Raw genomic sequence first — 20,716 nt, forward strand, 5'->3', positions numbered from 1 at the left:
TTCATTGCTGCTTTTACCCCACTTCCCCCCATCGGTGATGTGTGTGGTCACCAATCAGAGCATGCATTTCCGTTGAGACTTAGTCTTGGAGAAGGGGGTTTGCGTTGAGTGGACCATTTCTTTTTGATACAGTGACTGTGTATTCCCTCCATCCATCTTTTGATGTTGTTTGCATCATTCAATATTTTGTCCATATATCCCTTTAAGGAGCTCTGGTAGCGTAGTGGTTACGAATTGGGTTCTAAACCTCAGGGTCAGCAGTTTGAAACTATCAGCTGCTCCGCAGGAGAAAGAAGAGACTTTCTGCTCCCATAAAGATACACAGCCTTGGAAACCCTGTTCAAGGTCGGAACCGACTCGACAGCACTTAACAACATCCCTTTAGTACTATAAGTTGAAGATTGAATTTTTTCTTCAATTCCTTCAGCTGGAGAAATGCGGAGCGTGTTCCTCCCTTTGGTTTTCTAACTCCAGATCTTTGCACATTTCATTATAATATTTAACTTTGTCTTTTCGAGCTGCCCTTTGAAATTTTCAATTAAGCTCTTTTACCTCCTCATTTCTTCCATTTGTTTAGCATCTCTATGCTGGAGAGCAAGTTTCAGAGTCTCTTCTGGCATCCATTTTGGCCTTTTTTCTTCTTTCTTGTTTTCTTAATGACTTTCTGGTTTCCTCTTATATAATGTTCTTGATGTCATCCCATAACTCTTGGGGTCTTTGGTTATTAATGTCTAGTGCATCAAATCTGTTCTTGAGTTGAACTCTAAATTCAGGTGGAATATGTTTTATGTTTAACGTCATGTTTTTGCTTTCTGGACTAGTTTTCATTTCCTTCAGCTTCAGCTTGAACTTACATATGAGCAATTGACAGTCTGTTCCACAGGCCTTGTTTTAGTTGATGATACAGAGCTTTTCCACAGATGCCACCCATCTGATGTCTGTGTATTCCATCTGGTGAGGTCCATGTGTATAGCCACTTTTCATGTTGTTTATAAAAGGTACTTGCAATGAAGAAGTCATTGGTCTTGCGAAATGCTAGCATGCGCTCTCCAGCATTGTTTTTATCACCAAGGCTGTATTTTCCAACTATTGATTCTTCCTCTTGGTTTCCAACTTTTGTATTCCAATTGCCAGTAATTATCAATACATCTTGATTGCATGTTTGATCAAATGCAGACTGAAGAAGTTGGTAGAATTCTTCAGTTTCATCATTACTGCCTTTAGTGGTTGGTGCCTAAATTTGAATAATAGTGGCATTAACTGGTCTTCCTTGTAGGGGTATGGATATTATCCTATCACAGACAGTATATAGATCTTCAAGATAGGTGTTGAAATGTTCTTTTTAAAGATGAATGTGATGCTATTCCTCTTTAATTTGTCATTCCCAGCATAGTAAACCCTGTGGTCCTCAGATTCAAAACGGCCAATAACAGTCCATTTCAGCTCACTAATGCCTAGGATCTCAATGTATATGCGTTCTATTTCACTTTTGACAATTTTCTATTTTCCTAGATACTTCATACATTTCATTTATTATTATTATTGCATGTGGACAACTGTTTCTCCTCATTTTGAGTTGTGCCCCATCAGCAAATGAAAGTCCCGAAAACTTTACTCCATTCCTGTCATCACAGTCAGTTCTACTTTGAGGAGGCAGCTCTTCCCTGTTGTATTTTGAGTGCCTTCCAACCTAAAGAGATCATTTTCTGGCATTATATCTGATAATATTTTGGTACTCTTCATCATGTTTCAATATTCAATATCCTTGTGCAATTTGACAGTGTTTTCCACTGCTATTCATAAGGTTTTCTGTGACTAAATATTCGAAAGTATTCTGTCTGTCCTTCTTCTTAGTGTGTCTTCATCTGGAAGCTCATCTGAAATCTGTCCATCATGGGTGACCCTGTTGGTGTTTCAGATACCTGTAACATAGCTTCCAGACTCACCGCAACAAGCAAGCCACTGCAGTACGACAGACTGACTGCAGTACGACAGACTTGACAGACGCGTGGTGGGAAAGCTTGGAGTTTTGCATCCATTACCCTGTAAGGTTCCTATTTCGAATTGCTGCTGTCAGTTTGATCCCATGTAGATAGCTCTTAAAGGAGCGTGAAGCTCAAGGCAGACTTTTCTTTTTACAAGTTAAGCTAAATTGTTGTTTGTTTTAAGAAGGCTCCAAGGAATATTTTTGGTTTTAGCTTTCATGGTCTCAAAACGATAGCTACAGGGGTTCCATGGCTCTAGATAGTCCTGAGTCCATGAGAATTTGCAATTCAGTTCTGCATTTTCTTTTTGTTCAGGATTCTTCTATGTAATCTTTGATCAAACTATTCACTAATGATAGCTGGGCACATTCAGTTTTTTTGGTCTCATAGTAAAGCTGAGGTAGGTAATTTTCCACACATTCCATATCTTCCTTTGTTCTTCCATATCTTCATCTGTTCTTCCATGTGACTAGAGACCAATGGATGGCCACTTGCAAACTTTCAAGACCCCAGGCACTATGCAACAAAGTAGGAGGCAGAACAGAAGCCCTAAACATGTTATTAAGGCAATTAACTGGGCTGTCTCATGAAACCATGACCCTAAGCCTCTAAATCAAGGAACCAAATCCCATGAGGTGTTTAGCTGTACATAAGCTGCCTCAACAACTCTTTTGTTGTTGTTATAAATATATCTATTTTACAACTTTTGCTAATTCAACTTTTTACAGTATACAACTTATGACAGCAATTACAATAATTGGCTGTGCAACTCTACCCTTAATCAGTGGGATGTTTCCACCACTGTTAATGCTCCCTCTGACCCCTGGTAGGACTCCTAGTGCGGCACTGTGGGATCAGCACTGGACTGCAAACCACAAGTTCAAACCCACCAGCTGCTCCTATGAGTCGGAACCAACTCGAACCAACGTACAACTACAGTAATTGAAACATCCTCATATTGTTAGAATAATAGACACATAGACTAATGAAAAAGAATTGAGGATCCAGACATAATCCACACATGTGTGATCAGCTGATTTTTGACAAGGGTGATAAATTCATTCGATGAGGAGTTTTGACTCATAGCGACCCTGTATAGGGTTTCTGATGAGTGGCTGGTGAGCTTGAACTGCCAGCCTTGAGGTTCCAACCAACCTTGCAGTCTAGCACATTAACCTGCAGTACCACACCAGGACTCCCTAATAAACCCCATAATAGTGAGTGTTGTTTTGAATTCTGTGTGGCCATTGCAATGGATTGTCAAACCTAGATGTGAAGCAGAGAGTGATGTGGGAGGGATGGTTGGTGTAAGGAAGGTTGTAGGCATCCAGGCATGTCTGACCTCTGCTTTATGGGAATTGGCCTTGGGCTGATTTTGATTTTCTTTTCCCCTTGGGAAGCCAGAGGACTCCACATGATTTTTGCAGGCACTAACTTATTTTCAGAATTCTTATTTTTTTTTGCTTTGTTTTGGGTTAGTGCTGAGGAATAAAGCACTAGACCTCAAGGTCAGTTTGAATCATAAGATCGGTGGTTCAAACTCACCAGTTGCTCCTTGGAAACCCCATACAGGGTTGCTATGAATCGGAATCGATTCGATGGCATCTATCATTATTTCCTTTATGTTAGATCAGCCACAGATTTAAATTTTTAAAAAAACAGTTTGTCAAGTTTTTTCAGTTGGTTCCATTTGGAGGATTCTTCAGGGTATATATAATCTATGTTGTTGGAAATTGAAGTTCCATAATTGGCTCCTTTCCCCTGTAAATGATCTTTCTATAGTAAAACTCCCTGCCCTTGGTAGCTTTTCTTCCTTCCTTGTTTTTTCTAGGTGGCTAGCTGTTCCTTATTGGATATGATTTCAAAGATTTCCACCATCTCAGCCATTTTCTCTGAATTCATTTTGCTTCTAATTCTTTGTTCTTCATCGTTAAACTGCCTTTCATCTCATTAGCTTCTCATGCCTCAGTGACAGTGGATATAAGATGACTCCATGCACTAAAAAGATACTAGGTTTCCTCGTAAAATATGTGCGGTTGGTTGGCAGTGGTTGTATGCTGTGGCATCATTGGTTCAAACTCATAGCAACCTCATAGAGGGTTTCTGAGGCTGTAAATCTTTATGGGAGCAGGAAACCTCCTCTTTCTCCATCAGAGCAACTAGTAGATTCAAACTACTGACCTTGTGGACCACAGCCCAGCTCATAATCCACTATGCTACCAGGGTGGAAGTGCCATGGTGTGCAAACAAAATCTTAAAGAAGAATTTCCAAGTAGGCTGTGTTCTGCTCTTGTTTTCTGAAACACATATCATGTACTGTAATGAGAGTTGTTATGAAAGTGAAATTAGTTGAATAGCGGAACAAGTAGTTATTGAGGCTTTTAACTTTTCTTTTTTTAAGTTCATAATTAAGTTAGGTTTCCTTTCATTGGGGTCAGGAGAAGTGGGAGAGTAGGAGCAGATGTAAACATACGATTTGCAGGGATCATAACTAAACATTTAGAATGAAGCTATCCCTGCTTATATAGGCTAAACACACTGGTGTTTGCTCATGTGTGGTGATTTTGATTTGATGAGTTATTGGACTGAAAGTAGGACCTGAGAAGTAGGTGGCGAGAGGTGTGGGAAGTGTTTGTGATTAGGCTAGTGTCTAAGCACTGAAGACTTGGACATTGCTGCTCCTTCCCTGACTTCCTTTACACGTGGTTTGGCTCCTCATGTGACATTCTGAGATTGACTGCCAGGCCACAGGACATGCAGCAGCTTTGCAGAAATGACCTCAACTCTATGCACTTTGTCTTACTCCGCTCAGGATGCACAGACCTACAAAGCAAGTGTCTCATGCCCCAGCTAAATGCACTCATTTGTGGCTGATGAAGACTTCCTGTGTCAAAAAATGACTAACTCTACTCAGCTAATCTTCCACATTACTCCTGGTCATTGGGCTTTTGTAGATTTAGGAAATTATCCCCCTCATTCTGTCTCATATTGTTGTTGTTGTTAAGTGCCATCGAGTCAATTCCGACTCAGAGTGACCTTGTGTAGAGTTCTTTTCCGAGGATCAGCTGGTGGGTTTGAACTGCTGACCTTGTGGTTCGCAACCCAGTGCTGATCCTACAGCACCACACCTGAAGTCCAGTAGATGTTAATGTGTGACACTGGGTGGTGAGTTGCTGTTCCAGGGGCTCAGTTCCTTACTTGTAGATAAAAGCTTGGCTCTCAAGATGGGATGACTCTCTCTAGATGATGAACCACTGTGTCCATCTAGCCCAGTGCTCTGGCTTTTTGATTTGAACGTTGTAATTCTCTAGAAAGATAGACAGGTGGTTATGAAGTACTGATGTTGGCCATGATTTAATGAGAGTCAAGTCAGCTGTCAGGAAGTGGTAACCAAGAGTCTATTATTAAACCCACATAATCCACAATAAAAACTTAAAAAAAAAAAAAAGTCTATTAGGTGCCAGCTACTACTATGCTAAGACACCAGTTACTGTTGAGCTTCTGTCTCCTCATGGTGATCTCATGTGTGCCGGTGTAGAACTGTGTTCCATTTGGTTTTCAGTGACTGATTTGTCAAAAGTACACCACCAAGACTATCTTCAGATAGTCTGAGTGAAGTCAAACTTTCAACCTTCCTGTTACCAGCTGAGTACCTTAAGAGTGAGCACCACCCAGGTACTGCATGATTGTGTTAGGTGCTAGGAGTATTGCGATGATCGGCTTGGTCCCTTCCCTTACTTGTTTTTAGTCTGTTGTTGTGTGCCCCTCAAGTCAGCTTTGAATCATGGGGTCTCCTAGGCTGGAATCCATTTCAACAAACAGGAGGCACTTATTTGTCTATGCCAAGAAATTTAGACGACAGCTACATGGCCAAATATGGGAGAGAACCATATTTGTGTCCATTCAAAAGAAGGGTGATCCAACACAAGGTGGGAATTGTCAAACAGTATCATTAATCTCACGCACGAGTAAACTCTTGTTAAAGATAAATCAGAAATTCAAGCCAGATTCATAAGAGGATGTGGAACTAGGGCTATCATTGCTGATTGCAGATGGATCTTGAGGATGAAAGCAAAGAATACCAGAGAGCTGTATACCAGTGCTTCCTTAACTTTGTAAAGACATCCAACTGTGTGGAATGGAGTCAACTAAGGATACCATTGTGGATCATGGGAACTCGAGTACTCTTAGTTCTGCTCATGGTGAACCTGTACATAGACCAAACATGCAGTTGTTCCAATAAAGCAATCTGTATATTGAGCACATAATCCAGAAAACTGGACTACATGAAGAAGAATTTAGCATCAGAATTGGAGAAAGACTCATCAACAACCTACGTTGTATACATGACATATGTGTACTGAAAACAGACAGAACTTGAAGCACTTACTGATGAAAATCATAGAATACAGCCTTCAGTATGGTTATATCTCAACATAAGGAAAACAAAAATCCCCACAACTGGACCCATAAAGAACCTCATAATCAAAAGAGAAAAGATTGAAGTTTCAAGGGTTTCATTTTACTTGTACCCACAATTAATGCCTATGGAAGCTTTGTTGTTGTTAGATGCCATTGAGTCAGTACCAACTCATAGCAATCCCATGAACACAGAATGAAACACTGCCTGGTCCTAGGCCAGTCTCACAATTGTTGCTACACTTAAGCCCATTGCTGCTGCCACTTTATCCATCCATCTCACTGGGGGTCTTGCCCTTTTTCTCTGACCCTCCACCTTACCAAACATAATATTCTTCTCCAGTGACTGGTCCCTCCTGACAATATGTCTAAAGTATATAAGAGATGAAGTTTGGCCATCCTGGCCTCCAAGGAGCACTCTGGCTGCACGTCTTCCAACACAGATCTATTCGTTCTTTTGGAAGTCCGTGGCACTTTCAATATTCCCCTCCAACACCATAACTTAAATGTATCAATTCTTCTACGGTCTTCCTTCTTCACTGTCCAGCTTTCACATGCATATGAGGTTATTGGAAATATCATGGCTCGAGTCAGGCAACAAACAATATATTGCATTGTGCAGATCTGCTGCAAAAGACCACTTTAAGACTTTAAAGTGTTAAAAATCTAAAGATGTCACTTTGAAGTTAAAGGTGCACTTGACCCAAGCCATGGTATTTTCAGTCACCTCATATCTATGCAAAAGTGGGACAATGAGTAAGGAAGACTGAAGAATTGATGCCTCTGAATCAGCATGTTGTTGTTGTTAAGTGTCGTCGAGTCAGTTCTGACCCATAGTGACCCTTTAGAGGGTTTCCAAGGAACGACTGGTGAGCTTGAACTATCAACCTTGCAGTTCAAACCGACTTTGCAGTCTAATGCATTAACCCACAGTGCCACACCAGGACGTCAAATTACAGTGTAGGCAAAGAATATTGAATATACCATGGACTGCCAGAAGAACAAATCTGTGTTGGAAGGAGTACAGCCAGAATGTGCCTCAGAAGCAAAGATGGAGAGACCGTGTCCACATACTTTGAACACGTTATCAGGAGGGACCAGTTACTGGAGAAGGAGATCACGTTTAGTAAAGTGGAGGAGTCAGTGCTAAAGAGGAAGACCTCCAATGAGATGGATTGACACAGTGGGTACAACAGTGGGCTCAGACATAGATAGCCAATGATTCTGAGATGGCCCAGGATGGGGCAGCGTTTTGTTTTTGTAACATAGGATCACTATAAATCAGAACTAACTGGACAAGACCTAACAAAAGTCTTTATGGGAGCTAATAACCAGGTGAGTTCTAGTCACTGACCTCTTGGTTAACAGCCAACCTTTTGTTTAGCAGCCGAATACGTAACCACTATGCCACCAGGGCTCTCTGAAAAAGGGTAAACATAGCTTCAAGAAAAAGTTTTACTTCATTTAAAAGTATAAGGATTTTTGTTTTTATTTCAGGCTAATGAGATAACAAACTGCAATCTAAGTAGAGACTTTTGCTTTTGTTTGTTTTTCACACTTGTTCAAGCTACAAGTGCACATTGGAATATTTGAATGTCTCTACTGTATCACATGGTTGTTGTCCTTGTCTTGAATCTTCCCATGGTGACCCCATGTATTACATACAGACTATTACAGAGTAGCACTGCTCGATGGAGTTTCCGTGGCTGAAATCACTTATGGAAGATTGCCAGGCCTTTTCTTCTGTGGTGGTGGTGTTTTAAAACAAAAACATAATAAACCAGTAACACAAGTTTATTATGTTTATATATATATATATCCATTTGCAAATTGGAACAATATTTCCACCTGTTGTTGGTGTTGTTAGGTACCATCGAGTCAGTACCAACCCATAGCAACCTTATTATGCACAGCAGAACGAAACACTGCCCGATCTTGGGCCAACCTCACTACTGTTGCCACGTTTGAGTTCATCGATGCTGCCACTTGGCCAATCCATCTCGTTGGGGGTCTTCCTCTTTTTCTCTGACCCTCCCTCCACCTTACCAAACATGATATCCTTCTCCAGTGACTGCTCCCTCCTGACAATATGTCCAAAGTATGGGAGACAAAATTTGGCCATCTTGGCCACCAAGGAGCACTCTGGCTACAACTCTTCCAACATAGATCTGTTGGTTCTTTTGGCAGCTCATGGCACTTTCAATACTCTCCTCCAACACCATAACTCAAAAGCATCAATTCTTCTATGGTCTTCCTTATTCACTGTCCAGCTTTCGCATGCATATGAGGTTATTGAAAATACCATGGCTTGGGTCAGGTGCACCTTAGTCCTCAAGCTGACATGTTTGTCCTTCAACACTGTAAAAAGGTCTTGTGCAGCAGATTTGCCTAGACAATCAAAAATGTCCCAAAGACGAGAAATCCTTGGTAGATTCCTTTTTTTTTTTTTTTTTTAAACTTTTTATTGTGAATTGAGTGAAGGTTTACAGGACAGATTATCCATTTTACATTCAACAAATCATACACTTTGTTTCATTTTAGCAATTGCAATCCCCTTCATGGAACAACAGTTATCCCCCTTCCTCCCTGTGGCTCCTATTTCCATACAGCTGTCCTTCCCATCCTTCTCAACTTTGTCCTTAGGTAAATGTTGCTCTTTTGCTCTGGAATGATTGACCAATCCTTGGTAAGCAGACCTTACTAGCATTGTTGTTTCCCTTTGATACATTGTTATACTTCAATTTATCACTAGAAATTATATGCTGCCAAGGAAACAGGTCCAGAACAGTGTTTACATAATAACTTACATTATATTCTTACAGAACCGTTATTGATTTATACTAAAAGGTAGCACCTAGCATGACCTTTGGCATTTCTGTTGCCAAAATCGCACATAGATAATTCTTTTTAAAAGAGCACGAGGCCCAAGGCAAAATGTCCTGTGCTTGACTTCAAGGTGACTTTAGGAAGCATTGTTTGGCTTCAGGGTGACTTTGGGAAATCCCTTTTCTCAAGGCTCAAGGGTCAAAGATCGTCTCAGAGTGGTAGGTTGGGTGAGTTATTTCAACTTCCATGGAATTCAGAAATGTCAGTTCTACTAGAATTAAAAACTCAGTTCAAACGCACACTATACCCCATTGTGTTGCAGAGTTTAACTGGAATTGTGGGGTATCTCCATAATTTCACATTCTTGAAAGGATTTGCACATTTAAAACTAAATCCAGCAATTCTGATGCTTTTGGATGGAGTAGACTGCAAATTGACTGATTAATATGGAAATGATTGTACACAGATGGGTTCTGGGCAAGTGTGCATTTGTCTAGACAGTGTTGAGTTTCTGGTTGGTCTTACTTCATCATTTGTACCCTTTCCCTGAACCAAGATTCAGCTTAGGCACAAAGCTAGTTGTTTCTGGTACGTTCCACCTGCGGCACATGCCCTGTGCCGCGTGCTTCCAAGTCCATTTGTGCTTCTGTGTCACCATCTTGGAGCCGCCCTGGAGGGAAGTGCATGCTGATCACTCTTCCCAGCTCCTGGCCTCAGGTGGCATCTCCTCTTTATTGCAGGTAACCTCCGGTGGGACAGAAAGCATATTGATGGCCTGTAAAGCATATCGGGACCTGGCCTTCGATAAAGGGATCAAAACTCCAGAAATGTGCGTATATGGAGCTGATTTACCACCACCACCACCCTCCCCCCACTCCCCCCCCCCATTTTAGATTTGTGCTATGTGATGCTGAGCTTGAGCTTCTCTTTTCCTCCTTTTTCTCTTCCTCTTGAAAGTCAGCCCTTTCCTTCAGTTCTTATCCCTTCACGTTCAGCACAGTGCTAAATGGACCATCCAACAGATGCCCAAGGTCATTCCCATCCCCAACTCAAGTCTATAAATGAGCTCCTTTTTCCAGAAGTGACAGAGAATCGGAGTACTACATTTGTGAATCCTGTGTTGTTTGCTGTAAATCATCAGGAGTCTGAGGAACGCTCTACTTGTCTTCCATCACTCAAAGTTGCTTAAATTGGCCGCCCCAGGGTGCTCCCTAGGAGAATCTCAGCCTAAAGGCTGGCTTCTTGGAGGAAAAATGGGAAAATCTTTTTGAGAGTGATCCTTCTCTCCAGCCTGTGGACATCACTGGTCGCATCTGTTCTGCGAACCCTCTCTGTTGTTGGGTCAGTGTGTACCTCACACTGGCTATTGCATGTGGTCCAGTGCTCAGATTCTTACTGATTCTAAGGGAATAATCAGCTACCAGCGTTCTGCATACAGAACTTTTTGGTCCTTGCTCAGTAATAGAGATCTATACTCCTTAAAGAAAGAGTCCTGATAACATAGTAGATTACAAGCTGGGCTGCTAACCACAAGGTCAGTAGTTCAAATATACCAGTTGCTCTGTGGGAAGAACATGAGGCTTTCAGCTCCCATAAATATTTATAGCCTTGGAAACCCTATACAGGGTCGCTATGAGTTGGAACTGACTCCACAACACACAACCACAACCACCCCCACCCCTTGAAGGGAACAGCTTAATTATAAGAGTGGAGTAATTGAGAGAAATCTGAAAGTAGAACTTAACAATGACTCAGTCCTTTCCTTTAATACTATTTGAAAAACTACTTCTCAATATTTAGGGAAACGGGGGTTTTTAGATTCTCAGAGGATCATGGTTCTTCAAAGTTGGAAGGGACCTTGGATTTGATGCTTTAACCTCCCTGCCAATCAATCTTAAACTTTCTCCTTGAACATGTGTCATGTTAGGAAGCTTGCTGTCCATGAATGCCTTTGTCTTTACATAGCTGGGCATTTGAAAGTTACGTCTTCCGCTAATCTGATCTAAGTTCTCTGTCCTTAACTTTCACCTGTTTTCTTTAGTTTACCCTTGGAATCCTTTGATGTGGGCTTGCTACTGAGTTTTCCTTCCCGTTGCCACAATTATTTCCCAAATAGTTGGCAGAGGTTTCTTTGTGAAATCAGTTGACCATATTTTGTTACTGCTTGAAAAGTAAAAAGAGTATAATAAACACTTTAAATAAAATTTGGGGGTTATTGGGAATCCGAAGTTTACTCCTGGAAATTCAGATCAGCTATTAACAATGTTCTCTTTTCAGTCCTGTTTTGGTCTGAATTTCCTTGTTCTCTTCCCTGCTGTGTAGTGTGGCCCCTCAGAGCGCCCATGCTGCGTTTGACAAAGCAGCCAATTATTTTGGGATGAAGATTATACGGGTTCCCCTGAACAAAATGATGGAGGTGGATGTGCGGGTGAGTTCCCTCAAGGATGTGTCGTCTCATTGGGCTGTGAGAAGCAGGAAGTGTGTCTGACTGACTGGTTTTTCCTGAGCCTTTGATTTGGAGCCAGCTGTGGGAGCCAGAACCTCGAACATGATCACTGGCAGTGTGTGTGATGGATTGAAGCCTCCGTCTTTTCATGGCTTCATGGCTTCTAACAGGAAGATGAGCTCGTCTCTAACCTGGGCTGCACAGACTAACTTGCCCCACGATTCTCACTGTGATTTTGATTGGCCTGAATTTGTGCTGTTTTGTTGTAACAGTCACTGGTTTTATGCCTTGTATTTGTATGGAGTCCTGGTATGGTGCTGCAAGATAATGCACTGGACTGCAAGGTCGGTTTGAACCCCAAGGTCAGCAGTTCAAACTCACCAGCCGCTCCTGGGTAACCCCATACAGGATTGCTATGAGTCGAAACTGACTGGAAAGCACTTGACAACATTTGTGTAGAAGAACGTTCTAGTTTTCAGAGTGCTATCAGAATGCCAGTCCAGGCAGGTCATTGAAACTATTGGTAGTATTGAGGTGAAGTTAACTAATTTACTCATGGCTTCACTGCTGGTTGGCTGTGGGCCGGGACTTACATTTGACTCTTTTTCCAATCCTGTTTTCACCCGCATAGTGATTTTGCTGTTTTGTAATGTGCTCACAGATCAATTCCCCCAAATGGACCCATTCTGCTGCAGTGGTGGGCTTCTCCCAGGTTGGAGCCGTGAAGGGAGTGGAGCGCTAAGCTAGTAGCCCCAGTTGCTCTTGGCAGCAGAAAAAATCACAGTGATGATGTGGGTTCTTATTTTCCTCTAAATTTTGAATCCCTAGGCCATGAAAAGAGCCATCTCCCGGAACACTGCCATGCTTGTCTGCTCTACCCCACAATTTCCTCATGGAGTGATAGATCCTGTTCCGGAAGTGGCCAAGGTAACACGAGAGACATGGGCTACTCTATTTTTAAAATAGAATCCAGTGGTGCAGTGTTTGACAAGTAGGACCAATTTTGATGTTAGGTTTGACTATGGTTGCGATGAATAGCATTCATCAGCTTGTGGTTAAGCCCTGCAGCTCTACTCTGAAGGTCACCTTGGGGAGAAATAATACGGAGAAAGGGCCTGTGTTTAAACTCCTTATTACATCTGAAAGAATATTGACGGTTTGCTTCAGATCAGGAAGATGCTGGGCAGCTTCCCACCAGCGGGTGATATTCCAAGGGATCCCACAGCACCTCCCACTGCATCCCTGAAGGAGGTCCTCCCCTCCGGAGGTGGCTCATCAGAGCTCCATCCACTTTCTACTTGATTTTGCACTGACTTAGAGGCCATGCATATTTCAATGTAAAGCAGATACTATATATTTCGGATGAATTATTTTGAAGCACCAATGCATTTGAAGGTGAACTTTATTGGGAGTGTAAAAAACAGCCACTTTTTTTTTTTTTTTAAATGAAAATAAAACAAAACACAGCAGACATATAGTACCAACTAGCCTGGTTTGACGATAGCCCACCGTTGTCCTCCTGTGCCCTGTAAAGTTTTCTTGTAATGCTACCAATGAAATCTTCTTATGGTCTTTGTGTTTTGGAACTAGCTGGCTGTCAAATACAAAATACCTCTTCATGTAGATGCTTGTCTGGGAGGCTTCCTCATCGTGTTCATGGAGAAGGCGGGCTACCCGCTGGAGCAGCCTTTTGATTTCCGGGTGAAGGGGGTGACCAGCATCTCAGCGGACACCCACAAGGTGAGCTAAGCAGGAGACCAAATGTCACCCCAAGTCGCCAGTTGATTGTTTTGACGAAACAAAATTAGCTGTCTAAAGCATTCGCTTCCCCCCAGCACACAGAATTAAACCGTCTGGCCATTGGCTGTCACCAGGGTAGTTGATTCAGATGGCCAGAACAGGAGGTAGAGGTGACAAGCTACAGTGAAAAGAAACCTATTGCCTTTTGTCTTCACACTGGTTGCTGGGATATTGACTGACTCTGTGACTCATGTGGTGGCCCTTGTAAAAAGATTCCCTGGAGCCTTGGGATTATGTTGGATGGAAGGGAGAAGAGGGCTGAGGACTCCCTGTAAGTGTATGTTAATGCTGGGGCTCTGAACCGGAGCCTGTGTGCTCAGGAGCTTTCGGCTTCTGATATTTAAAGTGCCTTTGCCTCCACCCTGGTGCTCTGAGTAGGGTCAGACAGGAACTCATGAAACAGAATCTGGATGTGGAAGAAGATGGCACAGGTGCCTTGCTTTGGTTGCCTTTTCCAAATTTGTTTAAACCAAAAGGAGTTCTGGTAGAGTAGTGGCTATGCACTGGTCAGCAATTCTAATCTACCAATCGTTCCTCAGGAGAAAGGTGAGGTTTTCTGCTCCTATCAAGATTTACAAGGAGCTCTGGTAGCATAGTGGTTACAAGTCAGGCTGCTAACTTTAAGGTCAGTAGTTCAAAACTACCAGCCATTCCGCAGAAGAAAGATGAGGCTTTCTGCTCCTAGAAAGATGTGCAGCTTCAGAAGTCCTATACAGGGTCACTATGAGTCGGAACCAACTCCACGGCACACAACCAGCCAAGTAACCAAAGATTTACAGCCTCAGAAACCCTATGCAGGATCACTGTTAGAACCGATTCGATGGCATGCAGCAACATAGCTAGGATCTGTTCATGAAATGTTAAGTGATCAGTGACAGGTTTTCAGTTGTGATGCATTTTTGCCTTCCAGCTCCTGTGCCTTTCTTCTTACCACCTATATCTCTATGTGATTCTGGGATGAAATTTGTTTCTTGTTAGCATGATAGTTAATTAGGAGGGCATGGTTTTTTGTTGTTGTTGTTGTTGTTTTTTGTCAGGAAACCAATCACATACTGTATTTTAAAGCTGGATTAAAATTGCTTTTTGATATGAAGGAAATGTAACACTAAGCAAAATGGATGGGTCTATGGCAATAATTTGGAGTGTGGTGGCTCTGCAGTATAAGCACTGGGCTGTGAACCACAAGGTTGTTGGTTCAGGCCCACCAGTCACTCCTCAGGAGAAAGATGAGGCTTTCTGCTCCCCTAAAGATTTATAGCCTTGGAAAGCCTATAAAGGGTCATTTTGAGTTTGAAGTGACTCGACATCATTCAACAACAATGTTATTAATTAAGCAGCCTGCTGGTGTATTTGGTTAAATGCTCAGCTGTTAACAGAAAGGTTGGCAGTTAGAACCCACCAGCAGCTCAGTGGGAGAGAGATATGATAGTCTGATTCTGTGACTGGTACAGCCTTGGAAACCCTATGGAATCTCTATGTCTTATGGGGTCCCTCTGAGTTGGAACCTACTTAAAGGTAACAGGTATGACGATTATGATTTTGGTTCCACCAAGATTTAAGCCCATACTTTCCTGACTTCCAGTTGGAGTGAGTTTATCCTTGTTTTCATCCTGACGTACCATCCTGAAAAATGTTTTAAATAAGGAAAGCCACAAGCTAGGTGACATAGTAAACCCGCTAACTAGATGTGGCACTATGCTTCTCAGGGCCAAGATTCCTCACTCTTAAAAGAGAAAACTCAAACCAGCCCTTAAGTCTTTTCCACCTTTAACAGCATTAAGTTTGAATTCTTAGAGTGAGTGGGAAACAGCCAATGGAGGCACTGACACGGGAGCTGTGTTGTCTGCCTGTAGAACTGCACTCTCACCTGTCTGCTTCTTCCCACGCAGTATGGCTACGCCCCCAAAGGTTCCTCGGTCGTGTTGTACCGTGACAAGAAGTACAGGAGCTACCAGTTCTTCATTGCTACAGACTGGCAGGGTGGCATCTATGCTTCCCCCACTATTGCAGGCTCACGGCCTGGTGGCATTAGTGCAGCCTGCTGGGCCACCTTGATGCACTTCGGTGAGAGCGGCTATGTTGAAGCCACCAAACAGATCATCAAAACTACTCGATTCCTCAAATCCGAGTACGTGTGGGCTCTTGGGATTCTGCCTTGTTGCTTGCTCTTTTTTTGTTTCTAACAGGCTCAAGCACCCTTAGCCCTTGCCCAAGTACCATCCCTTGAGAGTAAGTCTTTAGGGCAGCCTGTTGGGAGTGTGGGTAAGCTCCCTGCCTCTGCTGTGAAGGGTCTTCAGAAGACACTGCAGTTAGGGCTGCTTTTTCAGGCTGCCTCTTCTCTGAAGATGTCTTACCAACTGGCAGCTCTTCCCAAGTGCTGATGTACACTTTAATGGTTAAGACAGAGGTTCTCAAACTTAGCCATGTATAGAAGTCACTGGGAGGGATTGTTGAAACTCGTGGCTGGCCCCACCCCTAGAGTTTCTGATTCCTTGTATCGGGTGGGGTCTGAGGATTTGGATTTCTCACAACCTTGCAGGAGAGACTGATGCTGCTGTCTTTAAGAATCACCCTTGGAGAATGGTTGGGATGAAAAAACAAGAATCTGGGAAAGAGGAGTGGAAGGAATGGGGGAGGGGCAGTGATGCAACCTGAGATTAAGTGCAGGCTAGAACCTCTGCACACGTTGTCTAATGGACTCTTGTGTGTAACTGGGGTTTGGGAGACTTTTTACAAACATTTTGAGGGTGAAGGAAAAGGGTCAGTAGCCGTGTAAAATTTGAAAATGATCCTCATGTAGTTCCTACGTGCCCATCTAATGAGGATTGCTGGACCATTTCATGCTTTAGAGATTACACAGATGGCTTTTCAAAACTGTAGAGATGGATGGATGCTTTTTTCCAGAACTGCTTAAGTACATCATTCATGACTCAGATGTCATGGGATGACAGGGGCAGGCAGGTTAGAGTTAATGACTCTGACTCATTAGATCTGTGTGAGGCTTGGACTTTTAAATATCTTTAATATTCCACCTGACACATCCTCCCCCTTTAGGAAGCCTTGATCCCAGCCTGAGAAAAACAAAGGTCCAAAAGGCTGCATGGTGTTACTGAGACATTGGGTGATGAAAGAGATGGTGACCAGGGGAAAAGCATTTGATGGGGTTTCCTTTTATTCTTCCCTTTCCTTAAGACTGGAAAATATCAAAGGCATTTTTGTTTTTGGAAATCCTCAAGTATCAGTCATTGCTCTGGGCTCCCACGATTTTGACATCTACCGACTGTCAAACCTGATGACTGCTAAGGGGTGGAACTTGAACCAGCTGCAGTTCCCCCCCAGGTAAGCTTGGAGAAGCCTCTTCCCTCCCCTCTGCTCTACAACGTTCAAAGAACCTGATGAATGACTAGAGCCTATCACTTGAGGGGCCACCTGGCTTTGCCCAGATATCAGGACTAAGTGAGGCCTTTATATCTTTACAAATAAGCGTTGATCATTTTATTATCTTTGCATTCTTTGAGTGCCTAAGTGAGCTTAGATGCAGCCTCCTGAGACCAGAGGTTAAGTCTTGGTGTGGCGCTGTAGCATTAGCACTGAACCACAAGGTTGGTGATTCAAACTCACCAGCCACTCCTTGGAAATCCTATGCAGGGTTATTGTGAGTCGGAACTGACTGAACATCACTTAACAACAACAACAACATCTTTGAATTCTTTGAGTGCCTCAGTGAGCTGAGATGCAGCCTCCTGAGGCCAGTGGTGGATCATGAGGTTCCTCCACTCTCGTTAGCCCAGTGTCCTACAATCCATCTATGTTGTTGTTGTTATGTGCCATCGAGTCGGTTCCGACCCATAGCGACCCTGTATAGGGCTTCCGAGGGTGTAAATCTTTACGGGAGTAGAAAGCCTCATCTTTCTCCCGCGGAGCGGCTGGTAGTTTCGAACCGCTGACCTTAAGGTTCGCAGCCCGATTCGTAACCACTACGCTACCAGAGCTCCATCTATACCAGCCGTCAATTGCTCTTACAAAATTCTCTGCTGCCCAAGTCACAAACAATTTAGCTCAAAACTCTTCAATCTGTAATCATTCACACACAGCCTGCTAGTATCTTCTCTTGAAAGCTTTTCTAAATTAGCCTTTAAATAAAGAATCCACTCATCTCACCCATGTCCTGTGCTCATCATATCCATTCATGTGTGGCATCACTGCCATTCCTTCCTTCCTCCCTCCAGACTGAATTGATTTCTTCTTTCCTCTAAAGTTCTTCCAGAGACCAGCCCTCTAGCCCTGCCCCCAGGAAGGCTTATCTAAGATCTGAGAGTCATATCAGTAGTTCTGTGGTTGAGGGAGGATTGAACATGCAGCCCTGGTGACATCCCAGGCACTGGCTACCCTGGGTCTCAGGATGAGGTCAGAACTAATGACACTGGTCAGAAAGGATGGAAAGGTGCCATCACATTATTTGGATGTGACCTCATCCTGGATTTGGGATGCTCCATTTTAGAACATTTTCTCTTTTCCCAAGGTTCATCGCTCTCTTTCTGCCTTTCCTTCCCCCATAGTATTCATTTCTGCATCACATTACTACATACCCGGAATCGAGTAGCCATACAACTCCTAAAGGATATCAGGGAATCTGTCACCCAAATCATGAAGAATCCTAAAGCAAAGACTACAGGAATGGTAGGCACATGCGTTTTATTACTTTCTTTGGAAACTGAGGTGTTGGTGGGGTACTTGAGAGAAATGAAGTGGCCTTGCATCTGTCCCTGCCTTTGTCCCGTGTCCATAGACCTCTTGCCTTTTTTTGTTTGTTGAGTTGATGATCACTGCCTCCCCTTTCCCAGGTGGTGGAGAGTCCCAAATGAGGTACTCTCTATATAAAGCAGCTTGTACACTAGAAAACGCTATAAAAGCAGGCAGTGGTTTTGTCCAGGAAAGAAAATTTTGACACAAAAAGGCCAATAAACATGTTTTCTCTGGAATTTTCTGCAGCAAATTCCATAGGATATTTCCTTAGGGCTGAAAGGCCACTGCCAGTGAGAAATTCCATATGCCAGCTGTCTTCCCAATAGATTGCTGACTGGGATGGTCAGGGGTTTATATGGGGGGGGGGGGGCGGCGCAGGGAGACTTGTGAAAAACTAGGATTAGCACGGAGGGGGACAAAAACTACACCTCTATTCTTTTTCCTGAACCTCACTAACAGTGTACCCTTGGTTGGATTTGTAGGGTGCCATCTACGGCATGGCCCAAACAACGGTTGACAGGAGTATGGTGGCAGAGTTGTCCTCGGTCTTCTTGAACAGCCTATACAGCACAGACAATGTGACCTCAGGCAGCCAGATGAATGGCTCTCCCAAACCACGCTGAGCCTGGACTCCTAGCCCTCGGGGGCTTCTGGCCTTCAGAAGGTTCTTAGGGATGGAAAAGACCACACACAACTTTGATATCTGGTCTCACTCTGGAGAGCACAACGAGACAGATTACAAGACAGCTTGGTCCTCAGCACTGTTCTACCTGTTAGCATCCTTTCATAGTTTTTCAGTTGAAGACCCCTGAAGGAGTTCAGCACATAATGATTTTGCTCTTGTTTTAAACGATTGTCCCGGGAATTGTTTTAACGATTTCCTTCTCTAATCTCTCTGGCTTTCACCTTAATCATTTTAGCAGCTCTGACCTGTCCTGCTTCTTTAGGGAAGTTGGGGCACAATTATAACAAAAGGGCTTCTCTGCTGTCTCAGGCAGCTGTTTGGCTACTGAGATAGGACACATTTGTGTAACTTATTTCCCCTGATGGATTTTGTGTGTACTTGAAGCAGAGGGCTCTTTCCAACCTTCTCTTAGAAGTAGGTTAGCTGTCTATCTTTGAGACACTTTAATTGCCACAGGTCTTCTTTTTCCAAGACAAGACTGACCAGGCCATTGTTTCCCCACTCCATAGGACTGGTTGATCATGTCTGCTGGGACTTGCAGGGGGGAGACCTCTTGGTCCTCTTCTGTTCTTGCAATCCCCATCTGACACCTGGTTGCCACCACTGAGGTTCTTGTTTGAAATAATACTCCCATTGCGTTGTTCTTGCTCCCATGGTTCCCAGGGACTCTGGGACTTTCTGGACCTGGTGCCGCCTCCCTGAGTTAACAGTTGTCAAAGTAGACCTGACTCTTGCGGGCGGTGGGAATGATCAGAAACCAGATACTTTTCTACATTTTTCTGAGTTATCAGAGTCAGATGAGCACCCAAGTTCAAGTACATGTCACCCAAGTTGTGGGTACCCCTTTCCATTGCTTTAAGCTGTCTCAATTATGAGAGTCCTTCAGTTGTGTTTTCTGAAGCACCTTCACTAGTTGCCTTCACTTAACCTAGGTGGGCGTGAAGAGGGTGAGAGAACCTTCGTGACAAGGAACGTTTTCTCTTTCCCATAATGTTTCTCCTGACTCTTTCCCCTTTATTCAGCTCCCAGAGGTACTATGACAGTTTAGCCCCAGGGACTGGGCACTTCTCAGCCCTGCCTGCTAACAGAGGGCAGCTTAAGATGAGGGAAACTTTCTGGACTTAGAAACCATCCGTTGTGGCCTTGGGCCTGGAATCCCTTCCTTACACTTGTTGCTCAGGGTAGTGCAGGGACAAGAGTGAACCCTGCACCCACTCCCTGCCCCTTCTTCACTGCTGGCTCCCCACCTTCTCCTCACCGTATGGGTTGAGTCACTCACTCTCCTCTGACGATGTCGCTTAGTGTGCCTTTCTTTTCAGCAGTGAGCTGTTCTTGACCAGGCCCCTGGAGAAATTAGTCTGGTTTTGAGGTTTTTATTTGGGTAGGGAAGTTCTTAGGACAAGTCAGGACCAGCGTTCCTCTGTCCCCTTCTCAGGGACTCCTGAATATTCAGCCTCTACAGATACTGTCCTCTAGCCTCCCTTACTGGGCTGCGGACCTCCAGCTCCTAGCCTGTTTGTCTAGAGTGTTCTTTAGCACTGTACTTCCTACACAATGTGACTAGCTGGCTGTCTCATTGCGGGTGGGGGTGTGTTCCTATTTGTTCTACAGTGCATTGTGGGGTTTTAGAGTGGTTGGGGGTGTGTGTCACAGGGAGAGGCTGGGCCCAATGGACAGGGCAGTGACACATTTCATCCCAGGTGCCGAGTGGTGGACACCTCTTTCTGAAAATGTCCTCAGTTGGAGTAGTACATGAATTGTCCCTGGGGGTTCCAGGGTACCAGAACCACCCAGCAGACAACATTGTCC

At 43.6% G+C, this 20,716-nt stretch overlaps 1 protein-coding gene across 1 annotated transcript in view; it reads left to right on the forward strand.

Moving 5' to 3' along the window:
- The window catches only part of SGPL1 (sphingosine-1-phosphate lyase 1), a 57,699-nt gene extending 38,479 nt beyond the window's left edge, over nucleotides 1–19,220 (forward strand). The window contains exons 6-13 of the mRNA XM_006835859.1: nucleotides 9,971–10,059; nucleotides 11,553–11,658; nucleotides 12,505–12,603; nucleotides 13,267–13,416; nucleotides 15,366–15,604; nucleotides 16,669–16,815; nucleotides 18,036–18,156; nucleotides 18,705–19,220. Of these exons, the coding sequence (XP_006835922.1) occupies nucleotides 9,971–10,059; nucleotides 11,553–11,658; nucleotides 12,505–12,603; nucleotides 13,267–13,416; nucleotides 15,366–15,604; nucleotides 16,669–16,815; nucleotides 18,036–18,156; nucleotides 18,705–18,845 (1,092 nt within the window). The 3' untranslated portion in view covers nucleotides 18,846–19,220. The remainder of the gene's footprint in view (nucleotides 1–9,970; nucleotides 10,060–11,552; nucleotides 11,659–12,504; nucleotides 12,604–13,266; nucleotides 13,417–15,365; nucleotides 15,605–16,668; nucleotides 16,816–18,035; nucleotides 18,157–18,704) is intronic.
- Nucleotides 19,221–20,716: the final 1,496 nt, after the last annotated feature.

This window comes from Chrysochloris asiatica, unplaced genomic scaffold (assembly GCF_000296735.1).
Source record: "Chrysochloris asiatica unplaced genomic scaffold, ChrAsi1.0 scaffold00020, whole genome shotgun sequence".
In the NCBI taxonomy this organism is placed as follows: domain Eukaryota; kingdom Metazoa; phylum Chordata; class Mammalia; order Afrosoricida; family Chrysochloridae; genus Chrysochloris; species Chrysochloris asiatica.